Raw genomic sequence first — 16,156 nt, 5'->3', positions numbered from 1 at the left:
CTAAAAACATAAATAAAAAAAAAGTTGGAAGTTTATACAAAACCAGTCTTACATGAACCACATAAACCAAAAACCCACTGAAATCAGTTTTTAAGTGAGTAGCATAACATTACAAAGCATAACAGACTTTTTTGAGTGACATCTACAAATCCCATTGAAATCAGTTTCAAGGGAGTCGACTCGGGCAATTTCTACTATCATGGTTACTCATTTCACCGCAAGCACGACATTTCCTCAGAGGCTTTGCATTTTCCAAGACTGCGTTTTCCTTGTTTGATGTTATCCTCTTTCCCGATCCCTTATTCTTGCACTTCTCTGGTGGTAGAACAATAAATTCAGTTGGAATTTTTGACCCAAGAAGCATCTCAATCTCAGCTTTCTTATCTTTTGACTTGCCCGACTTAACTGAAATAATCAACTTTTCATTGAAACTCCGGAGCAATTGAAATAGCGCATCAGAATGTTCCTCATTATCCTCAACAAGTGAGACTGCATTAAATACCTCCGACCATAATTCACTTAAATTGTTCTGGCGACTTTCGATTGACACACAATCAGCTAGGACAGATTTTCCAACAACATTAGAAAGAGGGTGGGAGGTTGCAGATTTGCTCCATCTAAGTGCTAAATACTCTTTAGGTATATGATCAAATCCCCTATCTTTCAACACCCATAAAATGTGCCTACAGAGTATCCCAATTCTTTCAAACATCTTACAAGAACAAGAAAACTTATTATCACTTAAATCAACTTTGTATTCCTTCTCTTTCTCACGATCAATTATTGAAATATTATCATTCTCACCAGTTGCGTTTGGTGATGGTAAATGGCCACAAGTATAACATGCTGCTTGGACTTCTACTTGGATAATATAAAATATAACGATCGTGTAAAATTCGGAAGCTTGCTTTTCTAAAAGGAGAGGGGTTGTCAATTTTGGATAACAGTTCTTATCATCAGCCATTACCTTAGAATATTTCCATCTCTGAGCATCCATTGCTGTTTGGAAACGCATCCAAAACTCGACAAGTGTGACATGTGGGTTGGTGAAGTTTCCAAAGAAGTTATTTTCAGACTCTGACCTTGATGTTGTGCGCAAAATCCCGCCCAAATATGTGTCTCTAATGTAAGCATGAATCCAAAGAGCATGGTGCTTAAACATTTTCTTCAACCACTTGTTATCACAAAGCTCATATGAGGAAATTATCGAATTCCATTTCGATTCAAAATCTTCTGGAGTGATTTCTACATCCCAAACAACTGAGTTTATTTCCTTCAAAAAAGTCGTGTCTTGGCAAATCGATGGACCAACCTTGTCAGGCAACTTCTTCATTATATGCCACATACACAGTCGGTGGCGTGTTTTGTCACCAAACACACCTTTAACAGCTTTTTTGATGCCTCTACATTGATCAGTTATTATAGTAATAGGATAGCGATCACCCATAGCCGTTACAAAATTTTGAAACAACCACGAAAATGATTCTGCATTTTCGTTTCGTATCAAACCCGCTGCAAAAGTAACGCAGCCTTTATGGTTATCAACACCCGTGAAAGGGACAAACACCATTTTATATTGGTTTAAGTTATAAGTGGCATCAACAGAAACATCATCACCAAAAAGGGCATAATTTTTAATTGATATTGGATCTGCCCAGAAAAGCTTAGTTATTCTGCTTTGATCATCCACATCAAAGTCAAAATAGAAAGATGGAGACATAGCCCTTTTTTGCATGAAGTTCTCTATTAACATCTGGGCATCATATTCTTTGATGTATTTCTCAACATCCCTTGAAATTTTTTTGAAATCTTGTAAAGAAGCACCCACATTTTTGTATCCCTTCACATATTGTTTGAACATCCTAAATGTTTGCACAGGACCATGGTTTACATGGGCATTATCCATTATCATTTTTTTATGAACCAAGTTTAAATCCCTACATGATTTCAGATGTATCATAGTTGTTGACGTATTCATAGCATGTGAGTGAACCTCAACAAAATCATAAATCTCATATTCACCCGTCTAAATTCTTCTAAAACTAACTTTAGCCTGACAACCAATTCGTGTAAGGGTCCTCTTCCTTTTTGTACCCTTGTGATTACTTTTGCCTTGTTTATTACACACGCACCACTTGTGTGTAACAATCCCATCAACCAATTTTGTTGAGTCTAACCTAGTAAGAAACCCACAAACCTTGGCATATTCCTCGTAAAAATGTATGCCTTCTTCCAAAGTTGCAAATTTCATCCACAATGCTGGTTTTAATTCTGCTGAGCATCTCGGCAACCCACTATTTGATTATCGAAATCAACTTCTGGGGTGGCTACAACAACAAAAAAAACAAAAGAAAATGATTGTAATTTTATCCGTTACAACCTACACAAGCTTCTTAGACAATACAATAATTAATTAAAAGTTACAATTTAGTACCTGGTACATTGTTGGAAGGAAGTTCATTCGGTGCATTAGTGACAAGTAACTGATTTCCTTGTGAATTACTTGAAGACGCTTGCACATTAGTAACTTCTACAATGTCTGCACAGAAAATCAATATCTGAGCTAATGGAAAGAACTCAGTTTACATTATAAGCAAGAAGATAGGAATCAAACAGAATTCCGGAATCGAACATAATCCCAAAATCCTAGGTAGTGAAACCCGGAATTTATTTTCTCAAGTTACATACAATCCTTTACCTAGTTATATACACTCATTTGTCAAGCTAGATACACTTTGTTACCTTTGTTTATTTCCACATTTTCATCCCATTCCCTCTACGGTGTCTAAGGGTAGCTAGATACAGTTTTAAATGCTTCTAGAAACACACCTTCAGGTGGCTATATACACTTTTTAGACCATTATTGATAGTCACTGCTTACAAACAGAATCCCAGAATCCTGGAATCAACTATGACAGATGTTCCAAACAGAATCCCAAAATTAAAACAAGGCCTTAACATCTAAGTCGATGAATACGAAAACGCGGAATACATTTTGACAGATGTTGCAAACACGGCGTTGTCATTAAAGTAATACTCCCTCCAAATTCACAATCATACATTTTTTCATATTGACAGAAACACATCCTCAACTACCTAGATACACATAACTTTTAAAAGCAACTTATTTTGGGTCTCAATTAGCAGCAAAAATAAAATAATTTATCACGATATATTAATCCTCTTCCCCCCTTCAAATTAAATGTAAAAAACAAGTTTTGAAGACACATTCATACATCTACATACATACACATCTTTAACTTGCTGGATACAAAGAACATGCAGCAGTAGTTACCTATAACTTCTGCCATTACCGAATCTTCTTCTTCAATTATTACCATCTGAAATAAAAAATCGTTCTTGTTAGATTATTACCAAAATCTGATGGTTTTATCAACAAAGAAACTCTAATTTTTCGATCACAATAATGTTAATCAAGTTATGAACCAACAAATCTACAATCAAAACGACAAAATACCATCTTAAATCAAAAATAAGCAAAATCTAATTTTTTCAAGTTAAAATTGTTAAGCAAACCCTAAGTTTTCAAATTGGATTTGTTTCGAAATCTGAATTAAAACTTACCTTGATTGTATTCCGAGCTGCAATAATGGAGTTTGATTGATGCGCAGCAATGGTGTCGGAAAGAGAAACGAAGAAATCAAGATGCGCGTGTTTTTATCGCATTAATGGTGTCTGAAGAACTGATGAGAATTTCGACTGTTTTATAGGGGGGTTAGTTCGTACGATTCGTACTGAACTTTAGTTCGTACGTGACCCCGACCCTATATATATATATATATATATATATATTGTGCCAATGTATTATGCAAATACACATACAAATATTGTATTTTTTTTCATACGAGGCCTCTTTGTCTCGGGCCAGTGCAACCGCACTTTCTGTAGTAGGTCAGATCCGGCCTTGGCTCATTTCACATATTAGAGCACACGCACATCTAAGAAACGAAATCGACATTCATAGAAATGATGATACATACTCCCTCCATTCAACTCCACAAGACCCTTTTCTATTTTACACACTATTCACAAGTGAGCATTCACTATCAATTTTCTCTCAATACGTAAGTGAAAATATATTCATATGGGATCTTGTTTGATTCGTCTTTACGAGTACATTAAAAATATCTTAACTTTTATAATTTTTGCAAATACGTAGCTAACGATATTTACCGCATAAAACACGTGTTGACAAACGTGAAAAAAGAAAAGGGCCTTGTGGAGTTGAATGGAGGGAGTAAGTCTTATTTGGTAAACAACAGATTAATATTGGTAAAAGCAGATTTAGAAAGCAAATTTGACTAGTAGAATGATTTAGCAGGTTTGACTAGCAGATTTATTTAGCAGAATTGTTTTAGAGATATTTAGTAATTGACAGTTTCAGATTAGCAAATTATTTAGGTTCTTTGTAAAATGACAAATAAGGACATGAACAAATTATTTACCAAATTTATAAGAGGAAGGTTAATAATTTTTAGGGGGTAAAGAAGACAATTTTTTTTTCACCCCAATATACTATTTCAATATGTTATTTATCAAACGCTCTAAATAGCATATTCGTAAGTCAAATATGCTAAACTTCTCCAATATGCTAAAATTTAGCCAATATACCATTTATCAAACAAAGCCGTAGAGTTAAGGCAAATTTAAGGAAAATATGGGAAAATTTTGGAAAGCATGAGGTAAACTTACCAACGTTGATATCATTAATTAGTTGGGATCGTCATGATTCAAAAAAGCATTTTGATCATGAAAATAGGAGTCACAAGTATCACATAAACTACAATTGTTCTTAGGTTTACTATTCCCGTGTTGAATAAGGGCGGCTTTGTTGTCGAAGAATGAACTCGTCTTGCCATCTTTGTCACATTTTTTGTGCTTGCATTGCCATGACTCACATTTAATGAAAAAAAGTAGGGATTTTTTTATAGTTTTAAGTTGTTAGCGGATTTGAATAATGTTTACATTTCATCATATTTTAGGGATAGATTTAAAAAAAGAAAATGTGTAAGATATTATATTCATATGAATCATATCTCGACGGGAAAAGTATTTTCGATATAACATTTGAAAAAATTGTTAACTCTTGGCTAAAGATGGGAATGGGACATGTCGGTCATATTTAATCCTGAATAGGCATCTATGTGGTTGGGTCGACTGTTTCAAATGGAATGCATTTTTTATTTAACTTTCCAACTTTGCGGTCTCTCTCTCTTTAGAATATATTTCTAACATTGTTTTGTATCGATTAATCGAAAATAAGTGAACTTAAATTAGATATATGAATTATCGTAGTAATTACCGATTAATTAACAAAAAAATAATATTGAACTAACGAATTAATGAACTTTTTACCTATGTTAGAGGATGATTGATAACATAAACGATAACTAATGACGATTTAAATTGGGACAAAAATTGACTATTAAGAACGAAAAACTTTAAGCGGCCATAATTTTGTTCTCGGGTGTCCGTTTCCGACGATTTTTTTTTTCAATTCACTTATTTTGACGAGACGAACGCAACGAAAATAAAAATAAAAATTGAAATGCTCCATTCATGTAAAACACACGAATTGACCTAGGCCGTTTCATGTGGTTTACACGAACCAGCCATGGCCAGTTCGTGTAATCCACATGAACTAGCCTAGTGTGACACCCTTAAATTTAGCGATAAATAAAGGCGTAAAATCTACCGAAAAACTGACAGGATATGTTTGTAATTGGTTCAACTAGACAAAAACCTGTAATTTTTAAAACTTTCCTAAACCATTCACAAACAATTCCAACTTAAGAGTGCCCAATACCTGCAAATGCAAACCAACTAATTTACATAACCCAACTAAAGTTGCGAGAACATAGAGATACAAACCCAAGGTAAAAGAGGGAGACATATGTCCCATCAAAATATATACATAACCAAGAAGTAAAAGGTTTACTACTAAAAATAGCCAAACTAGGTCCAAGGTTCCTTTTGCTCACTAGCTCGTCTGTGTCCCCATCTAAATCTTCAACCTGTCAATCGCATTTTATACAAACACGAAAGCCACAATTCAGTGGGGAGTAACTTCGAGTCCTCCCAGCCACGAAACGTCATATTTAATGTAACATGTAGTGAAACATGTAAACAGCATGATAAATCATTTAATTACCAAGTATTCTAACATATGACCCCTAAACTGACCAAATTAAACTATCATGTGAAACATATAACAAATAGTAATCCAAACTTTATCAATTGTAACCGGCTTACATCTCACCTATTACAATTCATAAAATTACCATACAAGAAAGGGCAATATATCAAAGACAGGCATAAGTTCTTAGTACGGTCAATAGTCACTCTGTAACTCGAGTCTATACCACGAGGTAGGGAAGGTAATCGAACCGGTATCTTGGCTCAGCGGTTAATATTAATAAAACATGGCCAAGACACAACACAACCCTAGCCTAAAATCACTTGAGACCTAGACATGCGGATACACACCACCGCACCCAAGACCCACAATTTTTCTAAAACAAAGTGAGTACCCTAAGGAGTCCATCAAAGGGTTGGCTAGTATTTAAGCTGACCACTTACTATCAAAATAAGTAACGAGGTCATGCCCCAACTTGGATATAAATCCACTAGTCAGGAACACAAAGGCTATTAAGCAGTGAACATATACTCGTCAGAGACTATAAAGACCTATCTATGACAAACACAACAACCTGCAAGAAAGTATTTAATACCAATACCATTTCTAGCAATATTAACAATATTAAAGGCTTCAGGGAATCTAGGGCCGTTTCTACAATATAAGAAGCTATTAAATTCAACCAACTATACATGTGAACTTAAAAACTTGATAAATGGCCCAAAACAAGAAAAAAGGCCGCTTATCCAATTCATATAAAATTTCATCCAACCGAATTTTTACCCGCAACCCCAGCCCTGCGACAGGTACGGGTTAAATTGCGGCTGACCAATCACTCAATTGACTGACATCGAATCGACCAAAGGGACTAAGGCTCGATTTTTCGACAATCAACAAAACATTACAATTATCACTATAGAATTCATTTTGAGCCTAATCATTACAATTTCATTTTATAATCTACCCTAACATGTGCAACTACCAATATAAACATAATTTTTACCATTAACATAATTTTTACTACTAATATGATTCATTTCCTAAGTGTACTCATATGTATCTTATACTAACTATAACATTAATGAACCTAAAACGATGAACAAAGCATGAAAAACCGCGAAACGAGCGACGGACCAACCCGGGCCAAGCACGGGCCTGACGCGGCCCGTCACGGGCCTGTTTCACTGCTATGAACAGTACCGCGGGTCTGTGAACAGTAACTTTTCTATAAATTTTTCGGTAAAACGACGCCAAATACTCATACGGACTCCGAATTGAGTGATTCAAGTGGCTAAACCACCTAATTTTTCGACGCCGTTCAATCTGTCATATTTTTGGAAACATTGGAAAATGTCTCGGTCCGGTAATGACACGTTCCAGCCAACCCGCGGATTTGTCCCATCAAATAATTACTCATCCAAATTTGTTCTAAACAATAATATACAAATGGTTAACTTAAACTAACAAAAGACAAGCATTAGACATGCATGCAACCCATTTTATCATGTGAAAATTTACTACTCAAACAACAATCACAAAAACATACAAAAAGCAAAGAATGTGACGATTATTCGTCGAGAACTCAAATATATTACCTTAAGCTAGAAAATGAGCAATTAGCACCTTGAAAACCAAACCCTAACAAGCAACTAGCCACTATCCTCGACAATATACGAGTCCCCAAACTCGTCCTCCAATTCTTCACCTAAATAAACAAATAAAACACAAAAATAAGCATAAAAACCGAAATTGTGCCAAAATTCGTCTTAAAACAACTTCAAGAAAACTGAAATTAAAATATACCAGGTTATAGATCTCGACGCGAGGATTCCGGAAATATAAATTATGCGAAAATCCGTCAAGAAATGAAGAAATTATGTGGAAAACTAGCTTGAATTTGATGAAAATGGTGTTGGAATGTTTTAGAAGATGAAGGAAGATGAAGATAGAAAGAAAAATCAGAAAAAAAGAAAGGAAGGGGGAGGGTGCCGCGGGTAAGGGAGAAAGGAAAGGAAAGGTGCGGGTTTTAGTCGGGATTTTACGAGTCGGTTTTGGCTCGTTTCGATAATAATTAAAACCGTTTGTCAAACGCAAATTCCGACAAGACCAAAGTTCTTAAACACGAGATTACAAGAAAATTGAATACTCATACCACCCATTTCCAAAATCGTTTGCCCAATTTTCAATAGAATTGTCATTTTCCCCCCGATATGCCCTTATTTCGAAATAAAAAGTTTTTACACGGTTTACACTATTTTTAAACATTTCGAAACTATCAAAATAAATACTTTTCTTCAAAATATAATAAAATTATATTTCTTTGAATTATTTTTACTTTAAATACATTAATATCAAATTTTATTTGATTAATAAATTACTTCCGCAAAATATTAATGGTTCGAAATTACGGGGTGTTACACCTAGGCCCATTCGTGTGATTTACATGAACTGGCTATGGCTGATTCGTGTAAATCACATGACCGGCCTAGGCCAATTCGTGTTTTTGACAAGAATGGGCCCACTTTTCAATTTTTATTTTTATTTTTTAGTTTTTACCGTTGTGTTCGTCTTTTAAAGTTAAGCGATTTGGAAAAAAAAATTCGTCAAAATCGGACAACCGAGCACAATGTTATGACTGTTTGAAGTTTTTTCGTTTCTAGTCTTCATTTTTTGTTTCTAATAATCGTTTTTGGTTATTAGTTGTCGTTGTTATTAATTATCGTTTAATAATATACGAAAATCAACGTTACTAAAATACGTAAAGAACAAAGTGATATATGGGGTTCCGATTTCTTGAAGCGGTTTTTATTTTGTTAATTTTTAAAGCGGGTTTTCTAAATTTTGAAATCGAAATTCGTAAGCGAGGAAAAAAAAGGATCTAAGGAAAGAAAGTAATATATAAAGGAGTTTTAATAACTTAAGGATAATAATAAGGTAATATGTTAAGGGTTAAATGAATAAAACTAAAGGCGGAATATAGAAAACCTCGCCGAAATTGTAGCAACCCCTTCGTAAAAGGTTGAGCAAAAACAAGTGAAATCACGAGGAAAGTGCCCAATCATTTCTCTACTACTTGACATTTTTGAATCACGACGAGTATCCACTAATTTTAAAAGGGAAACTCTGTTAATATCAACTACTCTATCAAAGTATATAATACGCGACATTGAGAGCTAAAAAAACAAAGTGAGAGACATGGAGAAGGCAATCAACAGGCAAAAAGTGCTTTTGCAACATCTTAATCCCACTTCTACTTTCACTCCTCAACCTCATAATTCTACCATCTTTGTAAGTTTATGATAATCCAAATTCCAAGCTTTTATTCTAGATGAATTTTTATGTTTTTATTCAATTCACAAATTTGTTAGTTAGTACTTGGAAGTTAGGAGCAGTAAATTACTCCCTCAGTGCTCGTGTTTACTTTTGGTTTTGATAGGAGGGGACGACCATTTGTGAAATTGTGAGTATGTTATTGATTGACAAGTGGATAATAGGAGATGATCAAATTATGCTTCAAAAATATTCCGAAATAAACAAATGAATGAGACATCTTCAATAACAAAGTAATCATTACATATAGACAACATTCGGGTAATTTTCCGTCAATTGCAACATTTTAGGGTAATCGAGTTTGATTCAGGCCATTTCAAGTCATGATTCTGGTTTTTGTTAGTATTTTTTAGAGTTATTTTGTTGTAGTAACTTCCAAGGAGTTTTTACTTCATTTTCAAAACTCCTACCTCTAGTAATCGTTTTCAAAAACTTCCTACATTTTCTTAACAATTCGTGTAAAACTCGTAGTGAAAGCCAATTTTAGCCAAAGTAAAATACATTCTAGGCCGGATATCAGTAAGAAAGATGTTCATATTTGCCCTTAATTAGCCAAAACCGACCTTTGGTATGGAGTCTGGACTTTGATAGAAATATGTAGGATTTTTGAAAAATGATTTACTCCCTACAAAAGGAGGTAGTTTTGAAAAAGAGGAGTATAAAACGGTAACAGGCACTCGGTATGCATTTTTAACAATGAGATTTCGAATTAAACATTTCAAGTCAAATAGGGCCATTTCAGATGGGTTATTATTGCCTTTATCGGGTTGATTGGCTTCAGACAATTATTTTGGAATGGATCCAACAATATTTAGTCAGTTCGGGTCAATTCGAGTTTAAAGTTCTACCCGGGTAGTTCTTTTTGGGTATTGGAGTGGATCAAGTTGCTGCATTAAGCATTCTACAGTTTTATCCTTCATATGCACACAGAGCTCTAAACTACAGTCTACTGTTTAATTTCCTGTGATTGTTGGCCTAGAGTTCTGTAATGCATGAATCAATTCTGTTTGCTGAGGTCTGTGTTTATTGCCAACCTTTAGATTGTATTACAACGTAATTAGCTATGTCATTTGATATTTGACAGTAGCTGTTCTAGCCCTTTTTTCCGTCATAACAATTAAACGGGTTGACTGTATTTCACTTTGTGTCTTATAAATTCTGGTTGGTATGCAAATCAGCCTTTGATATGCTCAGCTGGGGATGATGGAGCTTTTGAAAGAAAAGCTGCTTTTGGAGATGATGTCGTAATTGTTGCGTAAGTCACTTGTCATTGCAATTGGTTTTGTCCATGTGGGTGTTCTTTGGTAATGTGGTTATGATTCTAAGAGGCTTCTACTTATTTCAATATTTTACGCATTTTTTTTTCTTGGCATATACTTAATTATCAAACAGCGCTTATCGGACTGCAATATGTAAAGCAAAACGTGGTGGATTCAAGGACACACTTGCTGATGATCTTCTTGCTCCTGTCTTAAAGGTGATTTCACTTGCTCAAACAAAACACTTGATGATATTAAATGTAGAACGATATATTTTGATTTCAAGTTTTATGGAACTTTAGGCAGTGATAGAGAAGACAAACATTAATCCTTCTGAGGTTGGGGATATTGTGGTGGGTACAGTTTTAGCCCCGGGTTCAGCTAGAGCAATCGAGTGTAGGATGGCAGCGTTCTATGCTGGTTTCCCAGGTCAGTTTGTTTAATTTTCTTTGTTCTTGATAGTTCGAGAAGTTGAAATGATTGAAACAGTATATTAATAACTTTATTTATACATTAGCTATTTATTGTGCTTTCCTTTGCTTTTCCCCTTTCTCCAGTTTTTCTTTATTCTTTTTTATTGTCTTGCTTATCATTAACGATTCAAATATGACGATTCATGTTAGTCATCTCCAACTTAATTTGGGATTGACGCTCTATTGTTGCTGTCGTTGAATCAAAAGGTGGAAATGAAAATTGGATTTATCATTAAATGGTACATAGAACAGTTTAAGTCGTCAGTTGAGGGATGACATCATATGTGGAATCTGAATGTTTCTTCTCTTTTTTGCCAGACACAGTGCCGATAAGAACTGTGAACAGGCAGTGTTCATCCGGGCTTCAAGCAGTTGCTGATGTAGCCGCCTACATAAAGGCAGGATTTTATGACATAGGTACAGAAATTATACTGTGTATATCTATCTGTCAGGAAGGTAGGAAGCACTAGAAGGTTTAGTTGAAAATAGTGGTGTCTAATTTGGTATGAACTAGTAATTTCAGAAACTCATTTGAGTATCTGAATTTAGAAACATTAGATTTCGATCAAACGCCATGGTGTGAATACTGAATACGCTTGAATCAGATAGTGATCTGTTGGGGGTTTACAGTATTTGGCAAATCGAGTTAAATAAGGCCTATTTGATATTGCACGAGTAAGAATGTAGCATTCGATGACTTTGCTCTCTAAGATGTCAGAATAGGCATCCTGTGAGGAGCTTCACGTAAATGCATGTTATCGACATATTGCTCATCACAAAGCATCATCTTATATGAGACGGTGATAAGATTATCATGAGATTGAGTCATGTCATGGCTTAGGTTTTTATTTATTTATTTCAAGTCTACTTTGAGTGGATTAATGAGCATATGGGTGGAGATCTTAGTTGAATTGGGCTGGCCTCACATTATGTTAGTATGGGACCACTTTCAAGAGACTGATATCTTACTGGTTAAGTACCACATGAAATTTAAATCTTCTTCTTACATTGGAACAGGGATTGCTGCTGGTGTGGAATCCATGACACTTGATCGTGTTGATAGGCTTCGACAGATCAACCCAAAAGTAATTTTATTGAAGATATACATTCATCAAACTTGGTGGTTGTTTATTTAACAGTGAACAACATTGTGACAGGTAGAAGAGTTTCCTCAAGCAAAAGATTGCCTTCTTCCTATGGGATTAACTTCAGAGAATGTAGCAGAGCGTTATGGTGTGACACGGCAAGAACAAGACCAGGCTGCTGTAAGCCCATTCATTACTTGAACATGGTGCAATTCTTCGGTCAGAAGATATTAATCCATTTGTAGATGTATTGTAGGTTGAGTCTCATAAACGCGCTGCAGCAGCCATTTCATTAGGAAAATTCACGGAAGAAATTGTGCCCGTCTCGACAAAGGTAATCGTGGATAAAACCTTTTGGTTTATGACAAAAATAAAGCAAAATGACTCAATAAACTAGGTTTTCCTTTTTATTGTGAAGTAGAAATCGTTGGAAGCTACTATGCTGTAAACACAGGGGTATGCTCCTTCATACCGCCATTAGGCGCGGGAGCCATTAAGGCATCGGGTAATGTTGATCGCCAAGTTCCAGTTGCTCATTTGTCATTTTGTTTCCTAGATTATTGACCCAAAAACAGGGGAGGAGAAAAATATCACTGTATCAGTGGATGATGGCGTACGAAGCAACACTAACATGTTGGATTTGGCAAAACTAAAGCCATCTTTCAAAAAGGATGGTACCTCAACAGCTGGTATGTCAGAAATTAGATCTGTAGTAAATCTAACTATGGACAAGAAGGATGTGATTGATTGTAAATTTGTTTCTTCCATAGGCAATTCTAGTCAGGTGAGTGATGGGGCTGGAGCAGTGCTTTTGATGAAAAGAAGCTTAGCAAATAAGAGAAGGCTTCCAATTCTCGGCGTGTTTAGGTAATTTTGCCTACGAACTATGACACCTTCCCCAAATTCTTTATGGAAATACATGTATGACTGCAATTTATGAATTGTGACGGCTAATGGACATAGCAGGATTTCAACATTTGCTACGGAGTATTTTTTTTTACCAAAGTTTACCCTGTGCCCTGTGGTAGTCCGGTACTAACCTACATATTGAGAAACCGATATATTAGATAGTTAATTGGTCTGTCTAAAAGGCTGCAAAAGTTGACTATCTGTGCGAAATGAAACCTGATGATCTCTTATTTCCATTTGTCACCCATTGCTTATTTAGGAGCTTTGCTGCTGTTGGCGTGGATCCTGGTGTAATGGGGATTGGTCCAGCTTTTGCAATTCCAGAAGCTGTAAAGTCTGCTGGTCTAAAGCTTGGCGATGTCAACTTATTTGAAATAAATGAGGTATTGCATTAACAGGGTTAGCTGCAATTTTCATTATTGGTCATCATGAGCAATAATGTTGTTTTGTTGAGTTGTTATCTAAAGCTTGCGTACATCCAACTCCCTCCCTCCTCCTCCTCCTTACCCCGCAATTTGCGGGAGCCATTGGGGTAATATTGTGTTGTTGTCATGGGGAGAAACCTGTTCCCTGCTATTTGCAGGAGCCCTTGAGGCATGCACAAGGGTAACGTTTATGTTCACAAGCATGCATAAGTTCTCAAATTCAAAATGACACAGAATTCTTGACTTGTAGTACTCAATAATACAGTTGATGGAGTATATATGATGTGTATAACTTCTGAATTTAGTACGAACTCAGACATACCCTTTCTACATGGCTTCACTACTGTAAGATGATACTTCAAAGTAAGGTTAAGGAACCTGTTGTTGTGGGCAGGCCTTTGCATCGCAATATGTATACTGCTGTAAGAAACTAAACCTGGATGCTCAGAAAGTTAACGTTAATGGAGGAGCACTAGCCCTTGGACACCCTCTTGGTGCTACAGGTATTAAATACTCTAATATACTCCTTAGTAGCGTAGCTGCTTAGTAGAACTTGGAAATATGTTTCACTTATATCTAGCATCTGCAATTCCAGGACAAGTATATATGAGAATTGCTGATGTACCTTTTTCAGGTGCTCGTTGTGTGGCGACTTTGTTGCATGAGATGAAACGTAGAGGAAGGGATTGCCGTTTTGGGGTCATTTCCATGTGTATAGGTCTCTTCTCCCTGCCTTCTTTTAACATGTGCCCTTCTGAATGACCTAATCGGTCTTCTACTGTGTCACTGTTTTAGTTATATGACCTATGGGCTCGATCCACGCTTCTTACACCTTTGGATTTCAAATTCAATATATTTGCTTTTATATTAAAAATCTGAGTAATGAAATTTTTTGTGAAAAAAAGTAGGGTCTACGCTCACATTAGGGTATATTTTTAATAGCACCTGAGAGATCTGAAAACATGCCTGATTTTATGAAATTTTCTTTAGTGACTTCAACGTTGGAGACATCAATGTATTTGATGTCGGATTGACTTAAGGTTGAATTGTCATTTTCACAATTCATGATGTTAAAATGAGTCTCTTATCGAATGTTATTGAATTTGTAGGTAGCGGAATGGGAGCTGCAGCCGTCTTCGAAAGAGGAGATTATGATTTGTGATGACTAGAAAAAACCTCCTACTTGCCCTTGCAGTGCGGTTTATAAAACCGTCTCATTATTTCCTACTTATCGATGAGTTGAATATGGGAAACGATTTCCTTCAACTCTTAAAAAATTGAACTAGGCCGAATAACAAAACTCAAACTAGTTTTAAACCCGTGCAAAAAATGCACGGCGTAATAACATGCGCTATTATTGGATATAGGAGTATATAAATGTGCGTTATTACATGTGAATGCCGTGACAATTTAAATAAGTCTTTAATTAGATATTCAACGTACATGTAATTTAATTAACGTTTTAAGTAATATGAAAAGAGTATATGACTTTTACAATAAATCTTCTTTAAGACGGCACTATATGTCTTAAACTTAAGACAGGTTTAATACATATCACTTGTGTATATAAGAATGCATAGGATAAAAAAACATATTTTTCTTATATATATACACTCAAGTGGTATGATACTTGACCCGTAAGAGGGATAGTGTCGTCTTAAATGAGAATTTATGTGACGTTTATACTATCATTTAATGATAAATTAAATTTTATGGGTGTTTCTGTATAAACACAAAAGAAATGAATCAATCAATCAATACATACATATATATAAAACAGAAACTTTTCGAGCGATATTAGAGAGTCCAACTTTTTTAGAATTCCTAATAAGAGTAGATTTCGAAACAAATTTAATAAAATGATCCTAATAAAAGTAAATTTCTTAATATTTTAATAAAGTTATCCTAATATAAGTAGAATAAATTTATTTTAATAAGATTATTCGAGTAGGTGATACTCAAAAAACACAATGTAATTAATTATATGGTATATATTAATTATAATATAAACATTATTCATATACTATATCGAGTTAATTAGATTTTACTCCCTTTTGAAATTCACACTTTTAAAATTACTCCCTTTTGATTTTTTTTTTGGTAAAATTACTCACAAGTTGCATTTCTTCCTAAAATTACTTCAAAACTCCAATTTAAGTGACCTATTTCGTCTGTTTTTGAACTTATTCTGTTTGCGTCTTAGCTAATTTATATACTTTGAAGGTATAACTATGTAGACAAATGGATGGAGAGTTCAAAAACAGAGAAAATAAGTCACTTAAATTGAAGTTTAGAGCAATTTTTTTTTAAAAAAATGCAACTTAAGGGAGTGATTTTAGCAAAAAAAAATTCAAAAGGGAGGAATTTTTAAAATGTGGATTTCAAAAGGGAGTAAAATATAATTAACTCTAATATATCTTAAATTTCGTTTGTCATACTAACTGAAACCTAAAAATGTAGCTTAAAAGATAATTGAAAATTAAGAGGTGATAATTTAATTGATTAAGCCAAAAATGTT

General features: G+C 34.8%; 2 protein-coding genes across 2 annotated transcripts; one reads left to right on the top strand and one right to left on the bottom strand.

Moving 5' to 3' along the window:
* Window positions 1-166: 166 nt before the first annotated feature.
* LOC141651353 (protein FAR1-RELATED SEQUENCE 5-like) lies at window positions 167-1,912 on the bottom strand. The gene has a single exon (XM_074459070.1). It carries the CDS (start codon window positions 1,910-1,912, stop codon window positions 167-169), a length of 1,746 nt encoding a protein of 581 aa, XP_074315171.1.
* Window positions 1,913-9,200: 7,288 nt separating this feature from the next.
* LOC141653400 (3-ketoacyl CoA thiolase 1, peroxisomal-like) lies at window positions 9,201-15,153 on the top strand. Its single transcript, XM_074461154.1, has 14 exons — window positions 9,201-9,445; window positions 10,666-10,742; window positions 10,880-10,964; window positions 11,049-11,175; window positions 11,538-11,636; window positions 12,237-12,304; window positions 12,377-12,484; window positions 12,561-12,638; window positions 12,861-12,993; window positions 13,075-13,171; window positions 13,473-13,596; window positions 14,033-14,141; window positions 14,273-14,356; window positions 14,748-15,153. Exons 1-14 carry the CDS (start codon window positions 9,353-9,355, stop codon window positions 14,798-14,800), a joined length of 1,335 nt encoding a protein of 444 aa, XP_074317255.1. The 5' UTR covers window positions 9,201-9,352; the 3' UTR covers window positions 14,801-15,153.
* The last annotated feature ends 1,003 nt before the right edge of the window (window positions 15,154-16,156 follow it).

This window comes from Silene latifolia, chromosome 4 (genome assembly GCF_048544455.1).
Source record: "Silene latifolia isolate original U9 population chromosome 4, ASM4854445v1, whole genome shotgun sequence".
In the NCBI taxonomy this organism is placed as follows: domain Eukaryota; kingdom Viridiplantae; phylum Streptophyta; class Magnoliopsida; order Caryophyllales; family Caryophyllaceae; genus Silene; species Silene latifolia.
This window is presented reverse-complemented; position numbering and strand designations above follow the sequence as displayed.